The following is a 21,298-nucleotide window of genomic DNA, read 5'->3' as shown; positions in this document are numbered from 1 at the left end:
GGAGAAGGGAGGAGATAGCAGAGGTGGGAGCAAAACAGGTTCTGTCACCCACTGACTGCCATGCTGTCTTCTTCCAGCTCACAAGGCATCAGCCCCCCCGGTGCTCCCTGTCAGGGGCTCCTGTTTCTGTAGCCGGCTTGTAGTGCTGGAAAGTGGGATGGGCTGTTCATGCCACATGGTTAGATCATGCTTCCCATGGTGCACGGCCCAGGACAGGTTGCTGACAGGTTAGGAATCACTAGTAAGTGATTGCCTTTCCTTTGAGGTTGAGTTCAGTGGGTTGAGATAGGGTTCCCAGGACTTCTGATGCAGACACCAACCCCAGGACATCATTTTTCCTCTTGGGACGTCAGATAAAAAGGATTGTTAATGCTAACATTTGTGCATCACTCTAGTATGGTGAGGGTCTAGATAGACCTGCTTGGACCTGGGGGGATGCCTCCCTTGGACAACTGTCCTTATTGAACTTGAAACGTGGCAACACATCAGTGCCCTGGTCACATCCTGGCGTCGTGCAAGCGCAGAGCAGAAGTGGTCCCTGGCCCCTGCCAGGACCCGTTTGCCTTCTCGCAGCCATCCTGTGACCAGGCACACAGGCATGTGACTTTGTAATCACCAACAGTGGAAAATTTTCCACCGGTTGCAGTTGGCGCTGAGGTCTGGAGTGAAGCGGCCAGTCTGTGTGGTCACCCAGTGTCCAAGGTCCCCGTCCCTTGGGCCACTGTCCCCAGAGAGGGATGGGAGGACTGGCAGGGAGCTGGCCGACGTGCCCCTGCGCCTGGGTGGCCAGGGGTTTCCTTTCACTGCGGGCACTTTCTCTGTTGCCCCCCCTCCCCCGGGTGACTGCTGAGGCTGCTGTGCTGCTGCAAGGCCAACGCCGTGGGCTCTGCAGATCGCCCTGGCAGCAAAGCTTGCAGGCGCGGCGCCGGCTGCGCCTTCCCCCCGGGAGCGGTGGTGCACAGCAGTTACCCCGAGGTGAAAAGACGCAGCTTTTTATGAAGCGGAGCCAACCCGGAGGAATTTTCCTCTTGTGGCCAGCTGTTGTCCTGGGTCTGGCTTGCGTCCTCCAGCGCTTCCCACCCGGCGCTGCCTCGGGGAGGGGAGCGGGGGCTGGCCCACCCTCCGAACTCCCTGTGCTGGGCAAGTGGGTGCCACCTCGGGCTCGTGGGGGTGAGTAGCCGCGGTGGAGCCCAGCAGCATCCTGCTGCCTCTGCAGGGATCCTCTTGGGCAGCGGAGAGTTTTCCCCACCCCCAGCTCTGCCGCTGCCTCTTTGTTTTCTGGCAGAAGCCTCCGTGCCTTTTCATTGCCGTTGAGGCGCCGAGCAGGAGCCTACATGTGCCGTGTGTGCGTCTCACCGGGAACGTGATGCGGGCTGGCAAGCCTGCCGGGCCGGGCGTCTTCCTCGCAGGGCTGCGGAGGCCAGCCAGCAGCTTCGGGGGTCTCCTTTCCATGGGCTGTTCCTCCGGTCGAGCAAGGCTTCGAGGCCGCTGGTTTCCTCCGCAAAACCCTCTTTTTTGCGTTGGCAGCGTTTCTGCACCTTGCCACAAGTGGAGTAAGTTGTGTGGGAAGGGGCCAGCCCTCAGCTTGGCTCCGCTGGGGGCTTTGGGCTCTCTGCTGCGGTCCTCCCTCGCCCTCGTTCCCGCTGAGCAGGCACCTGAGATTAGAGCAGCGCCGGGGGCTGCGGAGCCGGATACAGCGGTGGCTGAGGATTGCTTGTGCTGCGCCTGCCTTCTCCATGTATTTGATCTCTCGACTTCCAGCGGGGACTGAATTCCTGTGCTGGATTCTGGGCTCGGCTCTTGTGAAAGGATCCAATTATTTCAAAGCTTTGAGCATCTCCATTTGCTGCCCATATTTGCGGCGCCCGGGTCTGCGCTGGCTGGAATTCCAAGTGATTAACGTGGCTGTGACATCCCTCCTAGGGGTGTTATCTTTGCTCGCTGTCCCCCACCGCCCCCCTCTTCCTCCTCCGGCAGCGAGCGAGAGAGACAGGCAGGCAGAGACAAAGGTCTGTCCTCAACCTGGGCTGTCCTCCCTGTGAGCGGCTGCTGCATGGGATTTCCCTGCCCTGCCTGCTGCAGGTTTCCTGGGCTCCCGGTCGAACGCTGGAGCTGGGCGGCCGTGGGCTGTATTGCTGAGGTTTGAGCCTGCTGGTGCTGGGTGGGCAGGGGGTGCTGCCGGCTTTGGAGAGCTGCCCGATTGTCCTGCCGGGATTTTAAGCTGCTTTTCATTCTTTGACTGTGCTTTCCTGGGGAGAGGGGCAGCCGTGCATGGAGGGGAGGCTAGCGAGGGGGGTTGGACGTGGGGGAAAGCCGTACACAGGTGGCCGTTGCATAGTAGGATCTGCCTGCAGACCCTTGCGATCCCCCCTTCCCAGCTGCAGGCTATTGTCAGCATCGCTGCCTGCACGCGAGGCACCCGGGCAAGGTGTGCGGAGGCGATCCGTGCCAAGACGTGGGGCACCAGAGGGAGCAAGGGTAAGCCCCTGGGCTGGGGGCTCTGCTCCAGCTCCCCGAGCTCCCGGGGGAGGTTTCATTGTGTTATCCTGGGTCGGCCAAGCGGAAGGGCTCGGTCTCTGCGGCACCTGTGCATGGGTTTGGGGCTGGGGAGGCACCGCGTGTTGCTGGGCAGACCCCAGTCCCTCAGGAGCTTGCTGCAGCCTGGAGCCCCAGCGAGGCATCCTGCGGAGAGGGCTGCTCTGTCCCCAGGGGCTTCTGCACCCCATCAGTGTCCCCTCCCATGGGATGGGAGGAAGGGCGGCAGCAGCTCCTCAAGAGCACGGGTGCTGCGGGGCAGAGGGAGGTGTCAAGTCTGTCTCTGTAGAAGCTGTCTCTGGTGGTTTCTAGGAGCTGACATTCGTAACATGGGCACTGCCTCTTGCCCCATCCTTCCTCTCTGGGCTCGGGCTTCCTCCCCATTATCAGCACAGGGGCCAGCACTGAGCGAGGCTCTGCAGCTGCATAAATCTGGCACGGCAGGAGGCCTCCTGAGGACCCCGAGAGCAGCACTTGCCCTTGCAGTGGGGCAGGGATGCTCCTACCCTCTGCATCCTCCCTCCTTCTCTCTCCCTAGTTCCCACCAAGTGTGAGCTCCTTCCTCCCAGCCTGAATCCCAGGGGGGTATCAGGGCCAGTCGTCTTTCCCTTCAGGCAGTTTGCTCCTCCAGCATCTTTCTAACCATCTTCTCTCCAGGATTGCCACCTCTCCTATGGATGGTGCTGGAGGTGGTCCTCAGCCTCATGCGTCTGTCTTTCTCCTAACGGTGATATGCCTGATCTGTCAGGCTGTGGAGAAACCCTTCTGTGGTGGCAGCATCTCTGCTGGTGCTGCCATCCTTCAGGGTTGTGATGGAAACTTTCTGCCTGCTGGCACTTCTCAAGCTCTGCTCTTAGCCTGTGCCAGGGAGCTTCTGGGTTTGCACTTGCACAAGTTAGATTTCCTTCCTTTTTGGATTCAGATAAGACTGATGGAGCTGCGATTTATCCTCCAGTCAGTCTGTTTCCAGCAATTTCTGTTGCTTCTTCTCTTGCCTTGTGCTCTGCTCATATTGGGGATGATTATTTTTTTTCTTTTAATGACGGCCCCTCTCCTTCCTGCCTGCGTGGTTCCTGCTTCACCCCCAGTGAGGCTGCAAAGGTCTCCTTAGCACTTCCCAGGAGAGCAAGCAGGAGGAAGGAAGGCAGCAAAAGCCACTTTGGGGTTGGTTTGCATTTTTTTGGGGGGGTCCAGGAATTGGTCTGTGTTTTTTTTCATGGCCCCCAGGCATGGCGCTCTGCCCTAGGCAGCAATGCCCAGAGCAAAGCCTCTTGTCCAGCGGTCATATGTCCCCTTGGCTCACTGGCAGTGCTGCTCTGGGAAGCCTCATGGATCCCACTGGGTGAGCCCGGCCTCTTTGGGCACAGCTCTTGCTCTCTTCCCTGCACCAGCGCTGTGCTGCCAGCCCTGCCAGGCTCCCCTTTCCAAGGGCTGTCCCACAACAGATGCCCCCCTGGCTGGCAGAGCTGCCCCCATACCCATTCTTCTTCCTTTCTGGCCAGTACAGTACAGTTAAAACAGCAACAGATCCTTTTACAGGCTGCAGCCCGGCATGTGGTACAGCTGCTGCATCGCCCAGCCAGGGACCCCTCCTCACCCACCATCCTGCTCTGTTGCCACCAAACTGAGACCACGGTCTGTTAATCCTGGGTTCCCCCTGGATGTGCTAATGGGAATGAAACCATCAGGTAAGCCAAGTCCCCGACTGTCCCCAGACCTGGCAGTACCATCCCGCATCAGGGTCTCGTGGCTCAGTGTCCCTGGGAAATGCAGTATTTCTGCCCAAGTGCCTGGGACACGCTCCCTCCCTGCAGGTCCTTTGGCACTGGGTGTTCTGTGGCAGTTGAAGTGTAGTGCCCTTCTCCAGGCCTCGCCAGGCTGGAGAAAAAGAGGAAAGCTGTGCCTGGCATAGCTCCAGACTGAGGTGTTGGGGGACCCTGGCAAAAGCATATGCTCCATCCTGTGTTCTGAGCAGTGAGGGTGCCTGGGAGCTTGGCAGGAGCAGGGCAGAGAGCAGGAGGAGCTCTGGATGGTCTTCCTTCAACTGGCAAAGCCCTTTAAGTCCTATCTTAGGGTCAGGATAAAACAGTGACACTGAGTGACACCCAAGGCTACGGGAAAGGGGGTGGGAACCTCCCCTAGACACCTTGCCTTATCTAAAGGGTCACCCTCTCGAGGAGGGTGAGGAGCAGTGCTCTGCTCCAGCTGCTCCCCATCCCAGGCTGGTGGGCAGTCCTCTGGAAGGGTGTACAAAGAGGTCCCAAGGTGTATTTGGAGATGCTTTTGGGGTGAGCTGAGGAATCCTGTTGTTTCCCAGTACCATGCTTCAAGCAACAGTATCTGGTCTGGCAAAACACGGTGCAGCCCCTTGTTCTGTGCGTGTCCACTACTGGCTAGCGCTGGTATCACCTGGTGACTGGTGTGGAGGTCTTGGCTGGTATGGGTTTGTGGTGTCAGCATGTCAGCCTCTCCTGATGGACCCATTCTCCTGACAGGCAGCTGCTGCTGGGCAGCAAAGGGCTGTGGCTGCAGAGGGACGTGGGAAGGAGAAAGAAAGGATGCAGGTGAAACTGCATGTTTGTCCTGGCATGGACACGCACAGGAAGGATGTGGCTTTCTCCTGCCACACTGTGCTGACTGACTCTTGCTGCTGGTTGCTGATTATGCTTCCCAGTGGTTGACTGTGCCACGCAAGTCGTGCTACAAATCTCCCCCAGGGATGGAGGAGGGAAGCAGCAACCTTCCAGGCAGGCAGAGCACAACATGTTACCAACTCGGCATCTGCCCACGGCTTCAGACATTCACTTGGTTTTCTACTTGCCTTGGTGCAGGCCCCATGTCGGTTGCCAGGAGGAACTGATTTCTACAAAAAGCTTTTGTTGAGGTTTTAGACCCAGAGGTTCATTATGCTACAACATTGATTTGCCCTGCTGCAAGTGCTTCTTGGGAGCTGGTGTATCGTATCTCTGTTCTGTCTGGTCGCTGGCAGTGCCCTTCCCCAGCACTGTTGGCTGTGGCTTTTGGGCTGGCCAGCTTTTTGGGACTGGCCATGACTGCCTGTTAATTACAAATTACTTATTGCAAAAGTAATGAAAGAACAGCCCGTTTCCTGGGGCAGGCAAGGTCAGGCAGCAATCGCACTTGCAAGATGGTGGGATGCAGAACTTGCCGGTCCAGGGTGCAAGAAAGGGGGTGCATTTGGGTGTTCAGTGCCTCAGAGCATCCTCGCAGGGATTTTATTCATCTGCCTGGACCTGCTGTTTTCCAGCCTTCAGAGCAGCACTTGCTGCTGGGTTGGGATGCCCAGTGGGACAGGCTGTGGCTTCCCTCTGGACAGCTGCTGCAGTGAGCCCCTGGTTGAGGGCTCCATGGGGAGGGAAGCAGGGAGGGCATGATTCCCAGTGATGGGCATCATTTCCTCCTTCCCCTGGAGGTTCCCAGGCCAGCAAAGCTCATGGGCTGCTCCGGCTACAGAGGGCCTGAGGGTGGAGGGTGGAGGTGCCTGAGGTCTCCCAAAGGTCTTGCACCATGAGCTGCTGCTCAAGCTGACTCTTCTCCTTGCCCTTTTTCCAGGCTTCAAAACTGTGGTGCTGGCAGATTATGACTGCAGGGGAGCTGTGTTGCATCTGCAAATCTCTGTTGTGTATCAAGGGCACATCTGAGCAGGTGAGTGCTGTGCATGTGAAAGGACTGCTGTCTTTGTGCTGGGTGAAGCTGGTGGGGGGCCATCATGGCTCAGAGCTGTCAGGCTCCTGGTTTCTGCCTTCCCTGCTAGCCATCTCTTATTGGAAGAAGACAGCGGCAAGCTCTTCACCTTGTCGATAGGGCCAGAAAGTGTACTGTGCTGGGGGTGAAAAGGGCAGGAGGTAGACATGAGACCAGCAGCTAGCTGGAGGCCCAGAGGTTGCTGGTGATCTGCAGTGCCTTGGAAAGCAAGGCATGAAATGCTTGCCAGAAGGGAATAGGGATCTGTTTGTATGCACAGGGTTTCATACAGGAAGGCATGCAAAAGGGATGTAAAATACGAGCCAGGCATGTGAATTCACAGCTTAACTTAAAGTAATTGTGGTTTGAATGGAAATCAAGGTGAAGGCACTGCCTGAGATAGCTGAGATGTATGTGGTCTTTGGGTTTGGGAGGTTGGGAGAGGGTATGACCCTCAATGCTTCGTCTGGATCACTCCAGCCCTGAATTTTCCACTTTCCTTCCCTTCAGCCCCACTGTGGAAACTGAAGAGCTGGAGAGGACGGTGCAGAGGTTCGGGTGCACACCGTGATGGTGGGAGCCATTCCACGGCAGCCACGCCGCTTCTGGGGGGTGCCTGGCTGGCAGGTGTCTTCAGCTAATTGTGCCAACGACTGCCCACTGCGGGACAGGGAAGTGAATCTGGAGCAAAGCGGGGTTCTGCTGCAGAGGGGTGAGTGTGGGGGGCGCAGCCAGGACAGGCTGCAGTGTGGCAGGTTACACAGAGTGGTTGGGGTTGGCAGGGACACCTGGAGTCCATCAGGTCCAACCCCTCTGCTCAAGCAGGGCCACCTAGAGCCATTGCCCAGGACCGCGTCCAGATGGCTTTTGAATATCTCCAAAGATGGAGACTCCACAACCTCTCTGGGCAACTTGTTCCAGTGTTCGGTCACCCTCACAGTAAAAGAAGTGTTAACTGATGTTCAGAGGGAACCTCCTGTGTTTCAGTTTGTGCCCCTTGTTTCTTATCCTGTCTGTGGGCACCGCTGGAAAGAGACTGGCTTCATCTTCTTTGTACCCTCCCCCTCCCTTCAAGATTTTGTATACATTGATAAGATCCCCCTGAGCCTTCTCTTCTCCAGGCTGAACACTCACAGCTCTCCCAGCCTTTCCTCACAGGGGAGATGCTCCAGTATCTTAATTATCTTAGTGGCCCGTTGTTGCACTCTCAGGCGTGGCCTCACCAGTGCTGAGCAGAGAGGAAGGATCACCTCTGTCGACCTGCTGGCAGTATTGTGCCTAATGCAACCCAGGACACTGTTGTCCTTCTTTGTGGCAAGGGCACATTGCTGGCTCACAGTCAACTTGGTGTTCACCAGGACGCCCAGGGCCTTTTCTGCAAAGCTGCTTTCCAGCTCGTCAGCCCCCAGCATGTTCTGGTGCATGGTTACACCTTTTATCACTCCTTTTAAACAAAATCCCTGGGCTCAACCACCCTGGCCTTCCACTTTCCCATCCCCATCATGGCAGGATCAAGATACAACACGCAGCCTCACTCTCCAGATAGCCTTGACCCACTTGGAGAACCAATTCCCCTATTGCTCATCTGCCCCTAAGCCTTTGCTCTGCAGGAGCTGCAGGGACAGGCAAAGGGCAGAGCTGCCAGGCACAGGGAGTTTGTCAGGCTCTGGAGCTCCTCAGTCTGCCCGTGACTTTTCCTGCATCTCCTCAGCTCTGGCAGCCATTTCAGTATTTATCATGCCAGAAAAACTAGTGGCCAGGATTCTCACAGCTCTCAAACTGGGCTGAAAATCAAAAGCAAGGTGCCATGCAGGAGGAGATGAGACCCTTGGGGCAGACAGGAGTGGGTGGATGGCACAGGAGCCCATGGTACTGCCCAGCTGCTAATTGAGGTGGTGGAGGTCCGCAGCCCAAGAGGGCAGAAATAACTGTGATGTTAGGTCACGTTCCTGTCTCCACCGTGGGGCTGGTGGCATAGGGCACCAGCCCTACCTCCTTCAGCTCGTGCAGCTGGGGTGGATCTTCGTGAGCGCTGGGAGATCTTGTTGCTGTTGCCCAAAGGTGTGATTGCAGTCCTGAGCCCCTGGGAGTTGTCTGACCTGCCTGACTCCTGTGCTCCAGAACAAGGCAAGCATGTCGAGTCCCAGGCAGAGGGCAGGCCCCCCTCTACCCACTTGTCCAGGCTTGTCCCCAGTAGTCTGCACCCTGGCTCGAGACTCTTCTCTGTGACCAGGCTGGGAAGGAATTGCTGGTCCTGCAGGTGGGTGACGCTGCAAGGTTCCCCAGAAAGCCACACCAGCCCAGTTCCTCTTTCTGTCCCTGGAAGGGAAAGTCCAAGCAGGGCTGTGCAAGAAGCTGCCTGTGTTCACGCCAGAAGCCTGGACGAGGACGGGTATTCCCAGGCTGATCTCCATCCTCCTGCTCTTTCTTTCCAGATGCTGTGCTGCAGTGCACCCCGTAGCAGAGGGCTCACCCGGACGTCCTGAGCGAGGAGGGGGGGTACAGCTCCCACCCTCTGTCCTCACACCTTGACCTGTGGCACTTTACAGTCGTCCTCCTGCTGCTGCATGGGCTGTTCTGACTCCGGCTCCGCTCGGAGTCCAGACAAGTAAGGCTCCATGCGGCACATCCACGCGGAGACATCCCTGCCCCCGGAGCGCAGCACGGAACCCAGCCTGTCCCGGCCCAGTGGAGAGGCACCCTTGGAGCCTTCCTCACAGCGCTGCACCCACCGCAGCATCCTCATGGGCTACAACGAGACAGAGATCAAGCGCCAGAAGGTTTACCAGGTCTCCATCTTCTCCCATCTCTCCAGCTCCTCCGAGAGCACGGAGCAGCGGGCGGGCAGCCGGCCGGCCGTCAAGAGGGGATACCCTGAGCAGCGAACTGCCGAGGGGGGACGAGATCCCAAACGAACTCACTGGGGTGGCGGGGGGGTGGACAGCAAGCGTGACGGGGGCCCTGGGCAGGCTCCCCTGGATGATGACGATACCTTTGAGGATGGTCTGCTGGTGGAGGAGCTGTCCCTGTGCGGCTCTGCCCAGCACTTCTCCCACAGCGGGCTGAGGGTGGTGGAGCACCGATGTGAGTGCAGCCCCAGCCACAGCCCGAAGGCCAGCAGAGAGGACAAGTTACAGGATGCCTCCTCTTCCTCCAGGCCCCAGCACATTGCTAGCAGTACTTTGCACATGAGAGACGGTTGTCCTGTCTCATCGGGGGATCAGCTTGCATTCTATGGGGATAAGGTGGAGCAGGCTAGTGGCCACAGCTTACTTCACCGTGATTTGCACAATATTGCACAAACAGCTCGGTTGGACTCTGGTGGGAAGAGAGAAAAGCCAGGGAGCAGCCCAGCTCACAGCAGCAGGGCTAGCGGAGAAGAGGAATGGCCAGTGGTAGCCAATGGGTGGAAGGAGCCCCCATCTCCACAGACAGCTCTCAGCCCTGAGCCCAGCAACCTGAGCTCCCTGGAGAAGACACCCTGCGGGAGCAGCCAGCACAGCAGCAGCAGCAACTGCCCGGCCAAAAGGAAGCTGCTGCCCGCTGGTGAGGTTTTGGCTGACTCCTGCTCTGAGGACGAGAGCCTGTCTGTGCTGGCAAGGAAGAAGAGGGCCCTGCCATGCCACCCAGTGCCCACGGCCTGCCGCAGCACGGATGCCAAGGGGGCCCCTTTTTGGAATCACCTGCTTCCTGCAGCCAAGGTGAGCATGGCTCGTTGGGGAAGGCAGGGGATGGCCTGGGGACACCCAGAGCTTAGGGCTGTCTCCGTGGGCAATGCGGTCCATCGTGGCACTGTGCCCTGTCTTGTCCCAGTGCTGCAGCACTGGTGTGAGTAGGGCAGCAGCTGACTGCCGGCCCTGGGACATGCCGTCTGTAGGTGGTCACCAGCTCTTCACACTTTGTAGTCACTGGATCCCCTGCTTGCAGCCAGCTCTGTAGGCTGGAGAGCCTTGTTGAGACAGGACACGATCTCCCCACGACAGCCAGAGTCAGACACATGGTGTGGGGCCACACTCAGTGTCTGACAGTTTCAACTTAAGCTAGACTTAACAGCAAGCTTGCAAAGTGGCCTGATGAAGGCAGAGGTGTGGGATGGCTTGGGTCCCTGGCCATGATAACCATCAGGGCAGGGGGTTTGGTGTCAGGGAGCAGGGCTTGGCATGCTCTGGCCAAGGAGTGGGAGCCCCAGGCTGTGTGCAGAGATGCCACTAGCTTTTCTGCAGTTCTGAAGTGCCCATGACGTGTCCCCAGGGTGCCACAAGCTCTCAGAAATGGGGCAGACTCTGGAGGTTTGTAACCACCCTGGCAGCTCTGGAGCTGCCTGCGATTCCTCCCTGCTTACCCACCCGTCCTGAGCAGCTCCCTGCCTTCACTGTGTCCTGCCAGTGGAGGCTGCAGCAGGCTCATGCCAGAGCTGGCACGCTCCTCTCCTTCCCTGGGGCATCCCATGGTGCAGGGACCCACAGGGACTGGTGGCAGAGCTACCCTGGCTTCTTGCTGCTTGAAGTTGGGACACATGGTCTACAGGGCACAGCTCCACCCCTGCCTGCATGCCCTTTTCGGTGTCTGTCCCCCAGCCCAGCTGCCCCCACCACTGCCCTTGCAGAGTGAAGCCCTCCAGCAGCTTCCCTGGGTTTTCCCGTCCGGTCATGCCAGCCAGCTCCATCATCCCTTTGTGTTGTGCTGCCCTTTGTGTGGCTTCCAGAAGGGAAAGCCCCTGAAAAGGGGACATCTTTAAAAGGAGGCTGCAGTGTGGCTCTGGCTTTAACCCCCCACCCTACAGCTGTAGAAGCCTGGCTGTGGGCAGGGGTGGGCAGCACGCCCCTCTGCCCAGCGGCACGACCGAGGACTTTGCATGAATCATGGGGGAACAGGACTTTTCCTGGGCTGGTCAGGGAGCTTCATCGTATGTTCTCTGGGAGGTGCACAGGAGTGTTGGTGCATGTCTCTGTCTGGGGGTGTCTTGTCATGGGGTCTGGTCCTGAGACCTGCTTTGCAAGGTGGGAGTCATGCGCTTCACTCTCAGCTCGGGTATCAACACCTTCATCCCCAGCAGAGCCACTTTGGGGTTTGGGCTACCCCACACCCCCACCAGACACCCCAGCCCTCGTGCTGATCTGCTGGCCATGCCTATAGAGGCCACTGATGGCACCCCATGGATGGAAGACTGTTTGATCTGCTGGGACCCTCATGGGTCTGTGGGGCAGGGCAAGGAGCAATGGCACCTCCCAGGGATGCGCAGTCCCCGGTTGCTGCCCTAACGTGGTTCTCGATTTTTGTGTCCCCTCCAGAGCTCTGTGGATTGCACTGCCATCGGGAGGAGGCTGAAGAGTGGGCTGCGCCTCAAATCGTGAGTGTCCTGGCAGCCCTGTGGGATGGACGTGGGAGCTCAGGGTGTCCAGACACCCCAGCACCCTGCAACCCCGTGGGAGGTTCTGGTTGGGTCTTATCCTCTCCCCTGCCCTAAGAGTCTCTCCTCCACAAGACCCCAGGCTGTGGGGTGGTGGGAGGTTTCTTCTGCCCCTGGTGGGTAGGCAAGTGGGTTCAACCTCCACCAAAGAGAGGGGTGGGGTGACCTGGGGACATGGACTGCCCAGGGTTGCGCGCTCTCCAGTCTGACACCAATCCTCTCTCCTCTCTCAAAGTCGACATCTCCGGAGCAGCCTCCGGAGGGGCACCAGGTCCTCTGCAGTGCCCTGGGCCACCACCACCGTCAGCCATGCTCTGCTGGGCAACTTTGAGGTAACAGTGCCCACCTGCCAAGGAGGCAGGTGGGTTCTGGGGGCTTCAGGCTGGGCTGGCGTGAGAGGCTGAACCTAACAGGAGCCCTGAGGTGGGACTGGGCTGATTGTCCCCAAGGGGCAGTCAGTGTGCAGTGGCCATGTCGCACAGCTACCATCCACCAGTAGGATGGCTCAGCCAGGAGACCCCCGGGTGATTCACCGGGCCCCTGAACCCTGCTGAGATGGCTGTTGCGGGGCTGAGCCACGGCTTCTCTGTGTCTGATAGCTGGTTTTAGCTCACCGATTCAGGATGGGTCTGTCTCAGAGGGAGCAGCCAGGTTGTCTCTGGACACGTGAGGTCAAGCAGACACGTGGTTGCAATGGGGATGGGGACGATCTCACCTGCAGCTTCGAGACGAGGGGCAGGGCTGGTGTTTGAAGGTCCCTAACGCTTCCCTCCTCTCTCAGGAGTCCATCCTGAAAGGACGCTTTGCACCGTCGGGGAGGATCGAGGGGTTCATGGCAGAGATTGGTGCCAGCGGCTCCTACTGCCCCCAGCATGTCACCCTGCCTGTTGACGTCACCTACTTCGACATCTCCGAACACAGCGTGCCCTCGCCTTTCCTGGTACGCAGACGAGGGAGGGCTGGGACCGTGGGGGAGGTGAGTGAGGGCTGCACCCAGGCACCCTGCATCCTGGGGGCTGCCCCCTCTCTGGAAAGAGTGGCTCAAGCAACCACCAACCCGAGGAGACTACTAGCTGTGCCAGGAGCAGTATTTAACCCAAAAAGCAAAGAGGGGAAGAAGAGGGAACCTTTGCAGGCATATAAACAGGCAGGCTGCTGCCCAGCCATCTCACGGCTGTTGTTTTGCTGTCACCTCGTTGTTGTTTCTTGGTCGTCCCCCGGTCTGGAGAGGGACTGAGCTGCGCATCTTCTTGCCACCTGGTGCCATGCGTTCCTGGCAAGGGGGGCTCTCGGCCCATCTCGGCTCTCTGAGGGCTTTCTCCCTCTCTCACATGCTGTTTCTTTTGCCCCAGGGAGTGATTGACTTGGAGGCCTTGGGAAAGAAGGGTTACAGTGTCCCCAAAGCTGGAACCATCCAAGTGGTGAGTCATTCCCTAGCCTCCCTCCAGTAGCACCGTGGTGGGGCGGGGAGGGGGCAGGTGGGCTCCAGTTTCCCCTCAGGGTGGATACGGTCCATTACATTGTTTGTCAGGGCAGCAGCCAGAAAGCTTGTGCAGAGGGGGTGCATGGCCACCAAGACAGCACAGTGGAAGGGAGCACGGGGTCCCTGGGGTGCTGGCATGGAGACAAGGTGATGGAAGATGCAGGGCAGGAAGAGGTTGATGAGGAGGGATGGAGTCTTGGCAGGAGAGCACGTATGTGCTGTGGGGATGGGATGCGATGCGATGCGATGGGAGCACAGGAGTGGAGGTGGGTGGGAAGGACTGACCTGTGGGCCTCAAGCTGAGCTCTCTGGGGCTGAGTGAGGCTTTCTAGACCCTTGGGCCTGCTGGTGCTGCCCTCAGATTCCCCAGCCCTGCCTACAGATCCATTCCTGTGCCCTTCCCAGTCTCACCCCCAACCCCTCTGCCCCCAGACCTTATTTAACCCCAACAAGACTGTGGTGAAGATGTTCTTGGTGACGTACGACTTCCAGGACATGCCAGCCAACCACATGACCTTCCTACGTCATCGCATCTTCTTGGTGCCTGTGGGGGAGGAGGAAGGGGCCACCGTGGCCCCCAGAGACCCACCGGGCACTGACCCGCCCCGAAGGGTCCTCTGCTACTTGATGCACCTAAGGTAGGGCATGTCGGGAGGGATGGACACCTACCCCAGAGTCACCTCTGGGCTCATCTCCCATCTGTCCCCGGCTCCCACAAGCCTGCAAGCCAGAGCAGGAGCGGGTGGCAGGCTGACCCCCTCGCCCTAGGGAGGAGCAGGGACTGGCTGCTCCTTTGGGGAGGTCGGAGATGCCACCCTGCCCAAGTGCAGTGGTCTCTGTCCCTCTGAAGGCAACCGGAGCGTGGCCGACTTGACCAGGGGCTAAAGTGGGTGAGGGGGTTGTGCCCCCCCCTGCTGCAGCTGTCCTGCCCTTGCCTGGGAGCCTGAGGTCCCCCTGCCCTGCTCTTGTCTCCACTCAGGTTTCACAGCTCCAAGTCGGGGAAGATCTACCTTCACAATGACATCCGGCTGCTTTTCTCCCGCAAGTCAATCGAGGTCGACTCGGGGATCCCCTACGAACTGAAATCCTTCACGGAGATGCCAAGGAATCCCTGCTACTCGCCCCGGGCCTGACCTTCTCCATCCCCCAGGGACCCTCCAGCCCAGCACTTTGGGGAGAGATGAGTAAAGGGCCAGCCAGCAAGCACCACCTTGAAGTATTGCCCTCCCTGCACGCCCCCATCCTCCGGAGCAGCATGGACACCATGCCCGTGCCCTGCAGCAGGGCTGGGATCACCGAGGGGGCTTCACCAGCAGAGGCAGGGGCTGGGGAGCAGCCCTGGAATTCCAGGGATGTGCCCGGGCCTTCTGCCAGCACTGGTCCCAGCTTGGAGACTTTGTTGTAGCTGGCAGGGGGGGGAGTGAAGGATTGGGCTGGGGTCTCTGCGTGAGGCTGCCCACGCTGGTCCCAGGGTCGGGAGCAGAAAGTGCGGAAGAGTTTGTATTTATTAGTATTTATTGTTGCTGGGAGTGCAGAGGGGGCATGTGCAGAGGATTGGAGGTGTTGTGCTTGTTCTTCCTCCCAACCCTCTTGGTGCTGGATGAGGACCCTGGCAGCACAGGGCTGCCTGGGTTGGGGCAGGGCTGCGGGGACTGTGAGAGTAACTGGGGATGGGACACCGGCTTGTGGAAGAAAGGGTGATCCACCTCTCATGCAGGGTGCACCTCCCACGTGTCCTGTTCAAAAAATACGGAAGGGGATTAAAGTCGAATACACTCGAAGAAAGATTAAGATACAAACGAGGTCAAATGTTGATAACCAAAGGCTTAAGTCAGTTTATTGCTTACAAAAGGAGAAAAGAGGGAAGCGATAGGAAAAGCGGGGCGGGAAACGCAAAGAAGGTCTTAAGAAAAGCAAGGGATAGTCACCACCATGGATCCAGCGGCGTCCCGATGATCCCCGTCTGCGGTGGGGAGAGCTCTGCCCTTGCCTGCCTTGTGTCTGGCTCTGCACAGCCCTGATGGCAAGCTTTACGGTTGCTTTTCAGCAATCCTGCTGAAGTCGGGTAGTCAGGACAACGGTACGTCCGCCGCGTAGGCTTTGGTACTCGAGCGAGGACGGCGGGATGTGCCCCCCGTGATGGCGCATGCGGACACTTCTTTAGGGGGTCGTGGGTCGTCAGATTCCCCCCCCCCAAGTGCCGTGACCATTAACTGACCTCCAAACACGCAGGCGCGGGACCTCAAGCTGCGATTTTTGCTGACTGCATCAGGTCAGAAGTCGCTGCCGTTGTCATGGTGACCGCTGGAAGATAAGAGGCGAACATCCTGCTTTGTCGCGTGTCTTCCAACCGCGAGGCCAGACAGAACACAGACAGCGCAAACATCAGCCAGGGGATGGCGAGGCAAAAGTCCTTGTCTCGGCCCTTTGCACCACAATGTTGAGCCACAGGGAATATCGATGTAGTCTTCTTCCATGGTGGTGATATGAACGTAGTGAACAGAAGAGGAAAGTGAGTTTTTCAAGCGATTTACCATACATTTCACTAGGCCATTGCCAATCATTAAAAGTACAATGCCAGTTAATATTGCTATTCCAATTTGTGCCAACCATCTTCCCCATCCAGTGAGTCCCAAGGATCTTAGGATGATTGTAATCCATGATCCAGTGTTCAATCCATCAAACCAATCACGGGGCTGTATCGATTGGAACAGTTCCCCAGTCTGATTGGCTATTTCTTTCATTTTATCTTGAGGTTCCTCAATTGAGGAGGAAGCATTATAAATGGTAATACAACATTTGGTTTCAGACAAATTTAACATTCCGCATACCCCATTGTTCTTTTAGTAGTAACATACCTAAGGCAAATCTATTTTGAAGACTCATTAGAGAATCTTGTTGGACTTGCAACATTTAGTTCCCTGAAGGCATATTTAGTCCAATTACTTAACACATATGTCTGCCAGGTGATGTTTTCTAGTACAAATTGGACCCATTCCAGGGTACGATAAGGGGCAAATGTATTTTCAGACATTAATGATATCGTTTGTCCTGTGGTATGGAGACATCACGTCGCCCTCGTCGATGAGATAAGTTGGTAATGTTGAAAATGTGACTAGGACAAAGAGAGGGAATTCCTACACCACACTGTAGTCCGGCATGATAACCTAATGTCAAATAGGAATAAAACTTGCCATCTGAACACACCCATGCTAAGCCAAAGGGGGGGGGATATATACTATTCTTACAGGAGTACCGATCATTATAATCCATAAAATGTACAGGAGGCTGTGAGTCAATACGCAGCGCCTCTACTGGATAATGTGTATTTGGAATGCCACAAATTCTCTGTAATGAGGTACCAGCCTGGGTGGTGTTGCACCGGGTGTCATTATTCCTCCATCCCATAGAGGGGTACCCCCAGCAAGTACACATATCTCTTATCAGAGTTCGTATTCCATACAAAAACCAGGTCTCCAGAGGATCCCCAGGACCATCCTCACATGTTATGACTCGGGTACAATTAAATAAAGGACTATGCTCCCAAGTTCGGCTTCTGCCGGGTTGTAGAGGTATTGCAGTGTTAACAGTTCGCGACCAAAACCACATCAAATTCTTTGAATCGAAGGGGCCAACTGCCCTGGTGTTGGGAAGTCTAACACACCATTTTACCGTTATATTCAAAGTATAATCAGCTTCATAGTAGTCAGGTTTTGCCAATGGGTCGAAAGTGGGATCCCAAGGATAATATTCACAAGGCCGAGAAAGGTTAACTGAGGAAAACGCGTTGTTCCCTCTAATGTGAGTTTGGTTTCCAGATGATATCAGAGGCCCAGCCTGTATGTCTTTGTTAATGGTGATATTAAAGGCAGGAATTGTGGCTGTACAGGTGTGATTCATAAGATCAGTTTCTGACGTGTTGGGAAGGGGAAGCCAGGTTTCCCTCATGTTAGGGATCATTGGTATTTTTGTCCATTTAATGGTGGTGTTATCATAATTGTTTACCCATACACGTGGTAAATACCGCTTTGATGTGGCATTGTCGGTCTTGTTAAGGGTGAAAGACAGGTCAGCTGGGGTCACAGAAAATCGCAAACCCTGTTCAGCCGATTCGGGCAAGGCGACACATATGCCTTGATTGGTATGATTCCACACCCTTACAAATCCCTTAATGCGTTCCCATGCAAGGTTCCGATTATCCTCATTTCCGGAGGCTGGGTTTGCTGTGCACACATACAACGTACATAACCATGCAAATATAGACAGTACCCCCACATGGCTATGAAAAATAGCCCCACTGATATGTATTCCAGATATGATGGTCTGCATTCACGGTTCAGAGCTCCTCTTCATCCAACAAGCAACCTGTAAAGAGAAAAGAAAGAGCTGTTCGGTTCTTGCAGAACCGACATTAAAATGAGGGAACAATCCACTGAGTATTTATCCTGTGTTCCTTGCTGGAAGCATCTTTTGCTCTGCAGTCCTATGTGTTCATTGGGCTAGTACGCGCCAACAGTACAGCTCCTGTGGAGGGTAGTTCTACCAGGACTCATTGCCCTGGAAAATGTGAGGGATTCTGTTCATGGTCAGGTCCCGGTATTGCAGGTATCAGGGAAGGAGGTCTCGGGCAAAAATCTGTGAGTTTAGGGGGCCCGTTTATTCCCCACCTGTCATTTACTTGCCTAACGGCATCCCATAGTTAATTGGCCCAATTTGCCTCTAGAGGCTTCAAAAATCGTTTAAGGAGGCCATTAGTTCTCTCAACTGTGCCATTGGCCTGTGGGTAATAGGGTGTGTGGAATACCCACTTGATCGCCTTCCCCTTAGCTCATTCTTGGACTACTGTCGTTGAAAAGTGTGACCCGTTATCCGACTGGATTGATTTGGATTTGGGAAGGGAGCTAAACAACACCTTAAGGGCCCTCACTGTGTTCTGACCGGTTGCGTGGGACAAAGCTTCTGCTTGTACCAATCCTGACACCACCTCGACTCCCACTAGCACATATGGCTCTTTCCCCTTTTGACAGACTGGTGATCTGTCCTTGTAATTGAATCCCCATCGATTTCAGGAACTCTGGGAGCCCTCTACTGAGAGGGGTCATTCTCTCCGGATCCACCGGCAGCATCATAGGGGATTCCTGCCATGGCTCTAATTCTCTTTCATACATCTTTTGCAGACAAGCCACTTTTTGTGCATTCTCCACTATCCGATCCACGGTTCCTATTATGGCCAGTGGGTCTCCCCTCTCCAAGGGGTTTAAGCCCCCAGCCCAAGAGGCGGCTCGTTGTGTGAGTGACCAAGGAAAACACCGGGTCCCCAATATCTATCATCCTCCTTCTCTGACAATAAAATCTGGTCTCCCCTGGTGAGTGAGGCTCTCCAAACATACTTCCTCTCCAACTCCTTAGAGTCCAGCCATACTCTTTCTTTAATTTGGACACTTTGGTGGCTGTAAAAGGGACTTCTTTTGTCATTATTTGAGGAGCCTCATCCTTCCTATCGTCATACAAATATTCGGTTTTAATCAGTGGCTGCAGCTGGGCAGATAGTTTGTCCAGATGATCCCACAAATCTTTCAATTCGGACAGGGGGTAGGTCAGTATTATCTCCATTATCCCTTCTGGTGGGATATCAGATTCCCTTTCCAACATATTCCCTTGCTCTCTCATTAATCTTTCACACAGCTCATCTCCAAGTATACGGACATTAGCCCTTTCCTGTTCTAGTTGCTCCTGCAGCATTTTAACCAAGTCCTGCAATGATGCAATGACTTGGCCTTTGACCTTATGGTATTGCTCCTTCTCTTCCACAGCAGCTAGCAAGGCTGCACCCAATACTGCACAAACAACAGGTTTTCCTTTGACCTTTTTCTCTCGTGCCTCGGCCTACAAGGTAGTAATTTGATCTGTGATCGACTGCAAATTGTACCAATGTTTCTGAGCCCGCTCCAACCCAGCGGTGAGGGTTTAGCAGCTTGTTCATTCGAGAATTCTAATAATACTTTGGCATCATTCGCCGTCCTGCCAAACTTTGGGAGCGGTCTTCTTGAGGGGTACTTTACTAAACTATAAATTTCAGTGTCCCACTCCCCTTCTCCTCGAGAGGTACCTCACTTTCAATTACGTCTTTTACTGATTAAAACCTCGGAATCAACACTCTCGCTTAGGGTGATCCTGCCTGTGATGCCAATTAAAATGTCCCATTCCAAAAAATATGGAAGGGGATTAAAAGTTGAATACACTCGAAGCGAGATTAAGACACAAACGAGATCAGATGTTGATAACCAAAGGCTTAAGTCAGTTTATTGCTTACAAAAGGAGAAAAGAGGGAAGCGATAGGAAAAGCGGGGCGGGAAACGCAAAGAAGGTCTTAAGAAAAGCAAGGGATAGTCACCACCATGGATCCAGCGGCGTCCCGATGATCCCCGTCTGCGGTGGGGAGAGCTCTGCCCTTGCCTGCCTTGTGTCTGGCTCTGCACAGCCCTGATGGCAAGCTTTACGGTTGCTTTTCAGCAATCCTGCTGAAGTCGGGTAGTCAGGACAACGGTACGTCCGCCGCGTAGGCTTTGGTACTCGAGCGAGGACGGCGGGATGTGCCCCCCGTGATGGCGCATGCGGACACTTCTTTAGGGGGTCGTGGGTCGTCAGATCCCCCCCCCCCCAAGTGCCGTGACCATTAACTGACCTCCAAACACGCAGGCGCAGGACCTCAAGCTGCGATTTTTGCTGACTGCATCAGGTCAGAAGTCGCTGCCGTTGTCATGGTGACCGCTGGAAGATAAGAGGCGAACATCCTGCTTTGTCGCGTGTCTTCCAACCGCGAGGCCAGACAGAACACAGACAGCGCAAACATCAGCCAGGGGATGGCGAGGCAAAAGTCCTTGTCTCGGCCCTTTGCACCGGGCCAGGGCTGTGTTAAAAGTACCGAGAGAGGCTGAGACTTGCAGGGCACCAGCTGTGCAGGGCCGTGTCCCACTTCAGGCAGCTTGGGGAGGCCTGGACTTGTCCTCTGACCCTTTTAGGGCAAGCCAAAACTCCAAGAAGTCTATGGCTGGCAGGGAAGTGGCCACTGCCGTGGATCCTGGGGCTAAGAGCCATGGCTGTCTCATGGAGGGGAACGGGGGCTTTCTTCAGGAGGATGGTGAGAGCCCTCCTGACAGGAGCCTCTGGAGCCCATGTGTGCTGTGGATCTGAGAGAAAGTAGAGATTGCCAAAAATTCAGAGCCTTGCACCACCTATACATGTGGGGTGAATCCCACCGTGGAAGTGGCTTTGGGCAGGGGCATGCTGGCAGTGTGATCAGGCGCTGGAGGATGGGCAGGAGCCCTTGTTACTGGAAAGTGGTGATTAGTTCACTCTAAGACCCGATTTTGGAGTTTCAGAAAGCAGGCATTCTTTATTATGGTGCTGGACACACAGGGCAAGCACCTCCTAATGTGTGTGAGTGAAAATGAAATCAACAAGCATTTATACTACCTTAATCATACACATTCATCGCATTTTAATCATACTTTTATCATATTCATAACTTTCCACGGAACTCATTAGCATATGTTAATGTGTCTTGCACATGTCTGTCGGGGAGTCTTCAGGTGGTCATCGGGGATCTTTAGGTGAAGGCTCGTAGTCTTCTTCACTGTGCCCACCAGCTGACCCTGACTTCTGCACAAACTCAGCCCTGTGGTCACATGTATGTTGTCCTTCAGGGCTGGCCTTGTCTGGTTTTCTTGATCTTTTGCAGCTTCCTTATCTTTATGTTTCTCTGCACCTGCTAGTCCAAGGCTGAACCGTCTCAAGTAAGATTATTTATGAGTTCCTCATCCTAGTTATTCTAACTATTCCTCAAAAGATCAGTACCTGTTCTGCAGCGCAATAAATGGTTAAAACAGCTTAAATTGATTTTAATAATTCTAATCCACAAATACCCATTTTCTAACAATCTTAGTTCGCAGGTATCCCCCTAGCTCGGTCCCAGGGAGGAGGGGAAGCACCCCAGGGCATCAAACGGGAGTCGGGCTGGACCTTCACGAGGGGTTTTGGGGGTGCTGTGGAGCAGTGCCCGCCTGGGGTGGGGGGGGGTCAGGTCCCTGCACCCCAACCCCCGGGACGGGGTCCCGGCGTCCCCCATGACGGTTTTGAGAGGTGTGTGTGTGTGGGGGGGGGTG

General features: G+C 55.7%; 2 protein-coding genes and 1 pseudogene across 16 annotated transcripts in view; 1 reads left to right on the top strand and 2 right to left on the bottom strand.

Moving 5' to 3' along the window:
• Positions 1-16,680, top strand: part of FAM214B (family with sequence similarity 214 member B) — a 40,423-nt gene extending 23,743 nt beyond the window's left edge. For 9 of the 15 annotated variants that reach the window (XM_042804593.1, XM_042804594.1, XM_042804589.1 and 6 more), the window contains 10 exons: positions 4,075-4,223; positions 6,109-6,201; positions 6,751-6,952; positions 8,676-9,941; positions 11,532-11,590; positions 11,886-11,982; positions 12,432-12,590; positions 13,003-13,071; positions 13,566-13,771; positions 14,113-16,680. In XM_042804593.1, coding sequence (XP_042660527.1) covers positions 8,859-9,941; positions 11,532-11,590; positions 11,886-11,982; positions 12,432-12,590; positions 13,003-13,071; positions 13,566-13,771; positions 14,113-14,266 — 1,827 coding nt within the window. In that variant the 5' untranslated portion in view covers positions 4,075-4,223; positions 6,109-6,201; positions 6,751-6,952; positions 8,676-8,858 and the 3' untranslated portion in view covers positions 14,267-16,680. The other 6 variants (XM_042804586.1, XM_042804587.1, XM_042804588.1 and 3 more) reach the window with 4 other exon arrangements.
• LOC116960489 lies at positions 14,945-20,237 on the bottom strand. Its single transcript, XM_032988077.2, has 2 exons — positions 19,528-20,237; positions 14,945-17,498 (listed from the first exon to the last, which is right to left on the bottom strand). The coding sequence occupies exon 2, from the start codon at positions 17,460-17,462 to the stop codon at positions 16,167-16,169; it is 1,296 nt and encodes a 431-aa protein (XP_032843968.2). The 5' UTR covers positions 17,463-17,498; positions 19,528-20,237; the 3' UTR covers positions 14,945-16,166.
• On the bottom strand, positions 17,697-19,532 carry LOC104356888 (annotated as a pseudogene).
• Positions 20,238-21,298: the final 1,061 nt, after the last annotated feature.

The sequence above is a fragment of the Tyto alba genome, unplaced genomic scaffold (genome assembly GCF_018691265.1).
Source record: "Tyto alba isolate M040663 unplaced genomic scaffold, T.alba_DEE_v4.0 Super-Scaffold_42, whole genome shotgun sequence".
Classification (NCBI taxonomy): Eukaryota; Metazoa; Chordata; class Aves; order Strigiformes; family Tytonidae; genus Tyto; species Tyto alba.
This window is presented reverse-complemented; position numbering and strand designations above follow the sequence as displayed.